The sequence below is a fragment of the Vombatus ursinus genome, unplaced genomic scaffold, assembly GCF_900497805.2.
Source record: "Vombatus ursinus unplaced genomic scaffold, bare-nosed wombat genome assembly UNPS02014874.1, whole genome shotgun sequence".
NCBI lineage: Eukaryota > Metazoa > Chordata > Mammalia > Diprotodontia > Vombatidae > Vombatus > Vombatus ursinus.
In genome coordinates, this window is record NW_020954652.1 from 19,477,006 (window position 1) to 19,488,373 (window position 11,368).

Here is an 11,368-nt window from a genome sequence, read left to right on the forward strand (position 1 = left end):
TATAGCTTTGATTTCTGAGAAGCTGCCAGTTCATATCCTTTGACCATTTATCAATTAGGGAATGACTTGTATTTTTATAAATTTGACTCATTTCTCTATATGTTTGAGAAATGAGGGCTTTATCAGAGGTACTTGCTGCAAAATTTTTTCCACGTTTTTCTGCTTTCCTTATAATTTTGGTTGCATTGGTTTTGTTTTTGCAAAAACTTAAATTTTATATAACCAAAATTATCTATTTTAGATTTTGTAATGTTCTCTGTATCTTCTTTGGTCCTAAATTCTTCCCTTATCCGTAAATCTGACAGATAAAGTATTCCATGTTCTTTTAATTTGCTTATAGTATCCTTTTGTATAAATCATGTACCCATTTTGATCTTATCTTGGTATACGATGTGAAATGTTGGTCTATACCTAGTTTCTGCCATATTGTTTTCTAGTTTTCCCAGAAGTTTTTGTCAAATAATGAATTTTTGTTCCAAAAGCTTGGATCTCTGGGTTTATCATATACTAGATTACTGTGTTCATTTACTATAGTAATTTGCCCCTAATCTATTCCACTGATCCACCACTCTATATTTCTTGGCCAGTACCAAATTGTTTTGATACAGTTTGACATCTGGTATGGCTAGACCAACTTCTTTTGCATTTTTTCCATTGATTCCTTTGATGTCCTTGAGCTTTTGTTCTTCCAGATGAATTTTGTTATTATTTTTTCTAGCTCTATAAAATAGTGTTTGATAGTTTGATTGTTATGGCATTGAATAAATAGATTAATTTAGGTACAATTTAGTAATTGTCTTCTTAGGCAATGACTTTGGATTTACTGTATATTAAATTATTTTATGAAGATGACTAATTTTAAAAATAACCAACACTGGAAAAATATGCTTAATATGAATGTATAAGTAGAACCTATATCAGATTGCATGCCATCTTGGGGGGCAGAGGGGAGAAGGAGGGGGAGAAAATTTAAAACTCAAAATCATATGGAAGAGAATATTGAAAACTAAAAATAAATTTATGATTTTTTAAAAATTAAAAAAAAACCCAGTACCTATCTAAATGTACTGAAAACAGTGTTATATGGATTTACTTAGGAAGCATCATGGTGTTGTAAACAGAGAGAGGTCTGGTCCTAAAATCAGGAAAATTTAGTTTAGGTCCTGGCTCTGACATATATACCTGTGACCTCAGTCAAGTAACTTAAATTCTTTGTGCTTCTGGTAGCTCCTTAAGAGTGTAAGTTACAGAGGTTAATCTGGACCAAATAAAGATTAAAAAAAACATAAAAATAAATAAATGTAGCAATATAACTGTATTGATAATAATAAATTTCTTTTTAAGGTTTTGAAAGAGGAAAGGATGATCTGTCTCAAAATAGAGAAGAGACATCACATTCTATGTCAAAAAGCAAGGTAAGTTTTCTGTATTGTTATGGTAGAATTATTTTGCACATACAAGATGACAGCAGTAATATGTATGTCAGTGGCCAACTGATATTATATAGGTATGCATCAATTGACATGATTTGGTTTGTGACATTAAAAAGAATCATACCATAGTATCTTTCCCAAATGGCCATTACCTCATTCCAAATCATGTGAAGAAGATGCAGTCTCCTGAAGCAGCAGCACATTCTAGTTTTTGGATAGTTCTAATTGTTAGGAAGCTTTTTCTGACATCTCAGTTTGCCTCTCTGCAACTTCCACCAGTTTCTTCAGACCTTTACCTCTGGGACCAACCAGGACAAGTCTAATCTTTGTTCTTTGATAGACCTTCAAGTACTTAAAGATAGCTGTCATGTCTTCTCTAAATCTTCTCAACTGCAAACTAGAATCCCTTTTTTTCAATGAGTACTTGTTTGTCACAGTTTATAGGTCTCTCATTCCGGTTACCATCTGGTTGCTCTCCTAGACTTCATGTTCTCCAGAAACTCATCATCCTGTAAGATTAAATCAACTCTGAAATTCACACCTCCTCCGCATCCTGCTCTTGGGGCCCCTTTCTTCCTCTGATTGTCGAGGGTGGAGGGTGAACATCAGAGAGCTCTTCCCAGATTTTCTATAATTTAAGGAGGGTGCCCAGCACAGTCACTTCATTATTTCCCACAGTAGCTGCAGGACTTCATCATGCCCTCTGTGCTGGGTATTCCCCCCTTCACTTTTCTTTCCCACTCCCCTTGTTTTTTAGCTTCATTTTGTATGTAGCGTCCCCTATTAGATTGTGAGCTCCTTGAAGGCAAGAACTGCCTTTTTGCCTTTTATCACCAGCATTTAGCACAGTGCCTGGCACATCGTAGGTGCTTAATAAATGTTTATTGTCCATTGACTTGCTCTTAGTGCTTTCCTGAACTATTCCACATATAACTGGAGATAAAAATATTGGCATGGATGGACCAGGGCAAAGTCTCTCCATAGCAGGACTATTATTTCCCTTGTTCTGGCTGCCATTCTTCTATTAAAGTAGCCTAGGGTTTCATTAGTTTTTTTTTTTAACTGTCATGTTGTATGACCTGTTAGACCTTTTTGAGCTTGTAATTCTCCAAAATCCCTAAGTCTTTTTCAGATGAACTGCTACCTAGCCATATCTCTTCTATGTTGTGCTTGAGAAAATGACTTAACTCACTTGTAGAATTTATTTCTGTTGAGATCTTTTTGTTAGCTTCCTCAGTTTACTATAAAAATCCAGCTCAAAAACTTTAATCTTGCCTGAGACATTTTGTCAGGGTGGTTATGAAAATCAGGGTATACTGTGTTTGTGGCAATTCTCTGATATTCCAGTGTAGTAACACAGTCAGAAAAGAAAATTAGATTTGTATGCTATAACCTGCTGTTGATGAAGTAGTGCTGGCCTTTTGTTATCATTGTTTCTTTGTCTATCAGTGCTTCTGAAATTGTGGGTCACAACTGTATGGGGTCAAAACACATAGTTTAAGAAACACACTAAAGGGGTCTCAAGTAGAAAAAGTTTGAGAAACCCTGGTCTAGATGTTTGCAAACCATTCCTTTAATAATTCTAAATTTTTTCCAAGAATTCAAGTCAGACTATTTAGTTGATTATTTTATTTCATATTTCCATTTTTTGAAAATCATAGACCTCATATGCCTGTCTCCAGTTATAGCTTCCATTATTCTCCATTATTTCTCAAAGATCACACTAGTGGCTGAGGGAGTCATATATACTAGTTCTATTAATACCTTGGAATATAGTTTGTCAGGATATGGTAATGTGAATGCTTTTAGGGTAGCCGGAAGCTCTTACTGTCTCTTCACTAATCTTCACTTTCAATTCCCTATTATTTTTCGTTCTATATATTTTACAATTTGAATATAATTGTTTTCGTAGAAAAACCACAAGGAAGTAAGAGTTGAATAGTTGTGCTATAGTTGTGAATAGTTTTATAAGTTGTCCATTTTTATCTTCTCATATACTCTAAGCATTGGTCCTATCCCTACTTGGATCTTTATTTTGCTTTCAATATGCTTTAAAAGTTCTGTCCACGTATAGGGTGTCCCAAAAGTCTTAGCATAGTTTAGAATGAAGGCTTTTAGGACACCTTACATTTTCCTTTGCTTTTGTTGTAATTCTTGGTTCATGTTCCTGACATTATTCTTATATGTGTATGTGTGTGTATATATATACATATACATATACATATATATACATATATACATATATATATATATATATATATATATATATATACACACATACATGTATATCTGTATATCACTTTAGTATTCATTGTCAGTAATCTACTTTTGCTTCCTTTTTTGTATATATCCTTTAAAATCTGAACTGGTAATTGAATTCTTTGTGTGCCTATATGAGTGTTTTTTAGGCATCTCCCCCTTTTTCATCATAACTATTTGTATTTGTGTCAGATTTCATTCTTGAGAGCCTCCTATCCCTCTTGAGACTACATGCCTTATAGAAATTATACCTTTATCTTACCTAAATCCTTTTATGTCTGTACTCTCCAATTTGGGGTCATCGTCATAGTTCACCTCTGTATAGCATGTTAAGGTTTGCAAAGTACTTTGCATATAATATCTTCTTTGATCCTCGTAACAGCCCTGAGGAATAGGTGTTATTATCCCTATTTTACAGATGAGGTCACTGATGTTCGTAGAAGTTAAGTGACTTAGCTTTCAGCTAGAAAGTATCAGAGGTGGGATTCAGACCCAAGCCTCCTCAATTCTAACTCCATTACTCTATCTGCTATGTCACACTGCTTTTCAGTATCAGGCCATGCCTGGATTTCCCCTACATTTCTATCATGAATGCTAAACTGAACAGGCATGCTTTCCTAAATTTCACATGATTTCTACTTTGGCAACTGGTTCTTTGTTTTTCTCCATTTCAAACTTAGACTTGCAGTTAACTCATTGTTTCTTCCACATTTTGACAAATAAAATGATCATCAAATTAAGTCAAGAATTTATCAGCTACTCTGCACTTACTGGAAGAGGAGGGAAAAGGGCGGGTTCAGCAGATGGCAAGAGAAGTGAAATCCTTTATTCTTGATCTTGATGCCAAGTTTGTGATTTGTTTTTTTAAACTCAAGAGCCATTTTTTTCCTTCATAGTCAGTGGTGGTCTCTCAGTAGATATCATTTCTGTTTATCTTTATGAATTTTCATCGAAATATCCTCCATTATGCTTTTCCTTTTTGGTTTATGGATTTCCCCTCAGGAGTATATCTTATTACTACAGTGCTACTCTGTGAGTATCTTTAATTTGTTCCTTTTAAATTAAGTATATCTTTCCATTGCTATAGTGCAGATATTTGCTTCTTCCTAACAAATCTCAATAATAGCTATGGATTCACATTTGTCTTTTACATTCCTTCAAAATCATGTTGTATCTATTTTGAATATATTTTGTGTGTATGTGTGTGTAGTGAACTGAGTGACTGACTACCTGTATATATATGTATATTATTTTCATTTAAGCTAAACTGTAATCTCCTTAAGGGCAGGGACTTTTTTTTTTTTGGCTAGGCAATGGGGTTAAGTGACTTGCCCAGGGTCACATAGCTAGTAAGTGTTATGTGTCTGAGGGCAGATTTGAACTCAGATCCTCCTGACTTCAGGACTGGTGCTTTATCCACTGTGCCACCTAGCTGCCCCAACAGGGACTTTTTTTCATACTATCCCCAGAACCTAGCACGGTGCCTGGTATATGAGTCATTTAATAAATTCTTGTTGATTGTACATCAGCATCCAAGGCTGTGGATATTACTACCTTTTAGTCTTCTTGAATATTTTCACCTATGAATTACCAGGCCCTTGGATGCTATTTATGGATCAACTCCTCTTTGCCATCTGGCTTAACAGATAAATGTAGTCCATTTTCTCTTACCCCTTTCATTTTTATTTAGCCTTCTTAAATACATCTGTAGTAATGAGAATTACTCCTCATATTGATGTAATACTTTGCCCCACTGAAGATGTATTACGGAGTAGAGGTAATCCTGAATTCTTTAAGGCTGTGTCAGCATTATAACCTGTATGTGTTAGTGAAGAGACACTAGGCTGGCTGCAGGGTCATGAAATTTTTAACCAGAATAACTCATACCAATTCTCAAGTTATAGAGGAATTAAAATCTGTATCAATGAGGGAATTACTGTTTCTTGAAGTAGATCACAGTGAAATCTTTCACAGAACACAGGTCTCCAGGCAAATGTATATATTTTTATCAGCCCTAGCTAATTCTGGTTTTCTTCTTGGTTCCTTGTCCCTTTGTCCCCTGTCATTTCTGTATCATCTGCCCAGGTCCAGAAATTAAAATTCTGTTTCCTGACACCAAGTTATTCACTTTTAGTCGCCACCCCACTTATTAGAAAGTCAGACTTCTGACAGCTTCAGCTATTTTAATTAGATATAAATTCAGAATGGCAGCTAGTTGGCGCAGTGGATAGAGGGACCTGAGTTCAAATCCATCCTAACCCTGGGTAAGTCACTTAACACTGTTTGCCTCAGTTCCCATCTGTAAAATGAGCTGGAGAAGGAAATAGCAAACCACTTCAGTATCTTTGCCAAGAAACCCCCAAATGGGGTCACAGAGAGTTGGATGTGAGTGAAACAACTCAACCACAACAAAAAAATTCAAAACATAATTTTAAAAGAAATATAAAAGTCTTATAAAAGCTGTGTCACTGTATTACAATCCGTTATAGTTATTTATCACAGTGGTTATGTTGAGAGTCAAAAAACATATATTAAACTTTTATGTTGAATTGTTCTGTATCTTGGATTTTAAAAAGCAGAGTTGTATATAATTTACTTTAGAAGTATTTCCATTATAAAAATTAGCTTTTATTATATTTCAATGCTTAAATGGTTAAGATAAAAAAATTAAGATGCTTTGTTATGTGGAATACATCTTTTCTTGGTAATATCAGGTCATTGAATAAGTACTGTAGAAGGTCTTAGTACTTGATAACTCTTTTTTCTTTCTTCAGAACCAGTCAAGGATTAGGGGAATGTGGAAGGGTGGTCTGTTACTGTTGTCTTTGACTGAGATCATGTGACAGTCCTCCTGTTTGCTAGTTCTTATACCAGAGCTTACTAGCAATCTCTGGAAGTTCCTGGAGTGTGATGAAAATCATTGAAACCCAAGCCTCTGGCTTCAGATATTTATTTAGCTGTGTAACTCTGGATAAATCATTTAATTTCTGTCTGCTTCAGTTTTTTCATCTGTAAAATGTGGATAATAATAGCCCCTACATCCCAGGGGTGTTGTGAGGATCAAATAAGATAATAATTGTAAAGTGCTTGGTACAGTGACTGCCAGCACCTAGTAAGTGCTGTACAAATGTTAACTGTCATCATCATCATCATCATCATCATCATTTAGAATTGTATGTAGCAAAGGTAAATTTCCTAATCTCCAAATGTAGATTATATTTGAATCTGACCCACATACCGAATAGATCCAAAGTATGAGTAGTTTTGACTTCTCTTTCTAAATGTACCATAGTACATTCAAAGTATACCTTCTTTGGAGCTATGTGACTGATTTCTAAGCATTAAATAGTGCGTTTCCTTTCAGGTAATAGATAACAGATTTATTATTGCTAGTTTTTGAACTTGGACATATACAAGACATATTTTGATTGGCTGATTGATTGATATCATCTAGCTATGTCAGTCAGCAAACATTTATTAAGCACCGACTGCATGGCCAGACACTATACCAAGCTCTCGAGGATACCAAGAAAGGCACAATACAGCTATGTTGGACCAAGGTTTTAGTAGGAACTTTTTACTTTTTTTCTTCCTAATAAAGCTTAGGGTACATTAAAGAAGTGGAAAGAGTTGAGTGTTTTGAGTTGTTTTTTAAGTGCTGTGGTTCTTGTGGACAAACTGAATTGGGTATCAGTGCCTTTAGACACTCCATAGTTGCTCCACGAAAAAAGATTTAAAAAGCAAAGTAACATGAACATTTTGTTCAGCCTTATCTCTATAAACATTAGTGTAGCTACTAATGAGTTTTAAGAGCTACTCTGACAGCTTAACAGCTTGTCGGGATTGCTTTTATTCCTTGAAACACTAAAATTTATGTGACATTTCTCTTCGTGTTCTTTTGGAAAGAGAATACAGAAGATCCACAAAATGTTGTTGTTTATCTTCATAACTTATCAAATGATACTTCTTGGTTGCAGTAGGTTGTGAATAATTGTTTAAAAACACATATGTACAAAAAATAAGAACTTTCTATTCCATGTTGTACTTCGTATATCATTGCATTAAAAGGGAATAGTTTTGTTACTGTATTTAGGAATTATTTATTTTAAGAATCTGTATGATCATAGAGCTCTAGATAGAGAGATTTCAGTCAGTCTTATTCTGTTCATTTTTCTGTAATTACAGTCTGAATCCAAACTTTATAATGGCTCAGAGAAGGACCTTTCATCTTCAAGCAAGCTCACCAAAAAGGAATCTCTTAAGGTGAGCCAATTTTTAGTATAATTTTGTTTTATTGGCTGACAGACTTTTTCCTAAAAATTACCAAAAAGACCTTTCTAACTTTTCTGTGTGAGACGCCTATGGGATATCCAGTTTGAAGCATCTTAATAGGCAGTTGTTGATGTGAGATTGGAGCTCAAGAGAGAGATTAGGGCTGGATTTATAGCTCTGAGAATCATCTTCATAGAGCAGATAGTTGAAACCATGAGTGCTGATCACCAAGCAAGATAGTACAGAAGGAAAAAAGAAGGGCGCATAGAACAGAGGCTTAGGGGATGCTTATGCTTAGTGGGTTTGACTTGCATGAAAATCCTGCAAAGAGTAATTAGAAGTAGTTAAGCAGATAGGAGGAGAACCAGGAGAAGGTAGCATCACAAGAACCCAGAGAAGAGAGCATATCCAGAAGGAGGTGATCAACAGGAATGAAAGCTACCGTGAAATCAAGGAAGATCAGGTTTGAGAAAAGGCCATTAGACTTGGTAATTAAGAGATCATTGGTAACTTTTGAGAGTGCAGTTTTAGTTGAATGGTAAGGTAGGAAGCTAGATTGCAGGATGTTTGGAAGCAAATAACTCCTCAATCTGGCAGGGGTAGGCAACACCACCTACACCTGAAACTGAGAAGGACAAATTCAGTGGAACAGAAGCAAACATCCCCAGGTCCATTTCCTGGAGTTCAGGGCAAAAGAGAGTTAGTGGGGGATGTGTGTGACTGTGTGTAAAGTATTCACTTTCCTGGTTCAGTTTATGGTGCTTGCATTGTAACTGAACCGCACAAGGGGGAGAGGGAGAGAGAGAGAGGGAGAGAGAGAGGGGGGGAGAGAGAGAGAGAGAGAGGGAGAGGGAGAGGGAGAGGGAGAGAGAAGGAGAGAGAGAGAGAGAGGGAGAGAGGGAGGGGGGGAGAGAGAGAGAGAGAGAAGAAGGAGAGAAATTGACTATTGTAGCGTGACCAGTTTTAAAGACACAGAGTATTCAGATGTGCAGCCAATCAAAGGAGACCATGCTAACCCACGTGGTAGAAGAATGCAGGATGCCAGGTGCCTCCTCAGGTGATCTAGGCATGCTCCAAATCTCATTACATAAGTATTTATTATCTCTCTCGCATTCCTCATGTCTCCCTCCCCCATTGAACAGTTAAAAAAGAAAAAGAAAACAAAAGCCTCATAACGACCATGCAAAGTCCAAGAAAACAAATCCCCGTCTTGGCCATGTCCAAAAATGCATGCTTCATTCTGCATTTTAAGTCTATCACCAATTTGGCAGGAGGTGTCATCAAAACTCTTTTGAGTAGACTTACAAATACATTCTTATCAGCTTTCATTAGGTATACTCTATCTATGTCTTAGAATTTATTATCCCTGTATTGTAAGTTGTGGTCTAGAAATGCAGATCCCATTTTCAGACACCACTATCTTACCCTCTGCATCCCTTTCCTTTAAGGCCACGTGAGAAAAACACAATTTGTTCTTCTGTGATCTTCACTTTCTTACCTAAGACTTCGTAATTGTTGACAGTACTTTTTAATATCATTCTGGCAGGAATACCCAGACAAAGTGGGCATTTGTCATCCATTTTGATAAGTGTTGGAAGGTTATCTGTCTTGAATATATGCCCAGGAAAGGCAACAGATGTCTCTGCTGTTGCCAGGTTGACAAATTGCTGCTTCAGTCCTCATGGTCAAGGAATCACCAGTTACTATTACCCTTCTCTTTTTCCTCAGACTCTTATTGGGTTGTCTCCTATAGCTTCCTAAATTGTCCTGCTTCCCTTTCAGCCAGGAAGTAGAATCTGGACCAGTATCTGGTTTAGAAGATTGTTCTTCATGTTTTTTCTCAGTTGCTCCAAAACAGTGCCAGATATTTCCTCCCTACATTAAACCTCTGACGTACTTAAGTGGTTCAAACTAAAAGTCTCCTACACAATTTCCTTCTCCTTATTTTGCCCAAGTGCTGCTCCATCTCCTGAAACTTTCTCTCATAAAAGCAGGAGGTAGAAAAACAGCTTTGAGACTGTGATTGCAAATTTTGTTGATTGAATCCTCTCAATAGAAATTATAAATGTGGAGGTGAGAGAAATGATGATTTATCTTTTGTATTTAATAGCTAGTTATTGAATTAGGACCAAAGTTTTCCCTCTTTTCTACTCCCTCACTCAGAAATCAGTCCCTGTAAGTTACTCAGGCAGCTTTTTGAAGTACAGGGCTGGTACTGAGAGGCAGAACTCAGATCTGTTCAGAAGGTAAAGGTAGGTGAATCGATGGATTCCAGCCCATTGTGTTTTACTCAGCCATGTCTGGGGAAAAGTGGATTCTCCCTTTTGTCAGATAGATGATATGGATATAGGTAATTCTCTTTGACCAAAATTGAGTGATCAGAACCACATTCCCCAGACCCTCATTAGAATAGGTCCACCTATGATTTTAATATTCATTCCCTCATTAATTGTTAACCAATCAGAGTTGATTTCCACCTTTAGGAATGTCCAAGGACATATAAGCTCTTCCAGGGCATATAAGCATTGAATGGGTTCCATGAGGGGTCTTTGGTCTAAGAGAGATGGCCATGACCATCCTTTTATTAATAATATGCTAGCATTATTTGATAATAATTACCCAGAAATTTGATAGTAATTACCCAGAAACCATGTTTCTTGAACTTTTTATCCATCACAAAGGGTAGATGGGTCTATAAAAGGAATATAGTGAGTTTCATTTTGGATATGGTGAGTTTCATATGTCTATATGAAGTTCAAGTGAAGATTTCTAGCAAACAGTTAATGATGTCAGCCTGGATCACAGGAGAATGATTAGGGGACTAAATAAATAGATTGTTGAGAACACTAATATAGAAAATATAGAGAAAGAAATGAAAATGACCCAGTATAAAGCCTGAGGGATAGCTTTTAATCCTGCAAGGATGACTGATGAAGGTCAGACAAGTAGGAGTGGTTGCGGTCAGAGAAGCCAAGGAAGAAGTTTCTGGGAGAAAGTGTTCTACAGTGGGAAAAGCTAGTGGTTAAGGTGAATAAGGACTGAGGAAAGGCAGTCATTGGATTTACCAGTTGAGTTCATTGTTGATCTTGGTAAGAGCTGTTTTTCAAATGATGAGGTCAGATGCCACATTGCAAGGCAATGGAAATTGAGTGGGATGTGAATAAGGCAAACTGCATTCTAGTATTACCTCCTTCTGAATCCTGATCCTTATTCTTATCAGCCCAACTTCTCCCTGAGCCTATTTCAAACCAGTGCATCCATCTATTAACTCCTTGAACCACTGCATCCTGTAGAATCCACATTCAGGTCTCTTGTCTGAATAAACTCTTTTCATCATCTAATTTGTCACCATACTTTTCTTTTTTTTTTTTTTTTTTTTTTTTTTTTTTTTTTTTTTTTTTTTT

The 11,368-nt window shown here is 36.3% G+C and overlaps 1 protein-coding gene across 6 annotated transcripts in view; it reads left to right on the top strand.

The window, feature by feature from the left end:
* The window catches only part of OSBPL8 (oxysterol binding protein like 8), a 214,993-nt gene that overhangs the window by 146,730 nt on the left and 56,895 nt on the right, over positions 1 to 11,368 (top strand). For all 6 annotated transcript variants that reach the window (XM_027842484.1, XM_027842488.1, XM_027842485.1 and 3 more), the window contains 2 exons: positions 1,345 to 1,415; positions 7,878 to 7,955. In XM_027842484.1, coding sequence (XP_027698285.1) covers positions 1,345 to 1,415; positions 7,878 to 7,955 — 149 coding nt within the window. The remainder of the gene's footprint in view (positions 1 to 1,344; positions 1,416 to 7,877; positions 7,956 to 11,368) is intronic.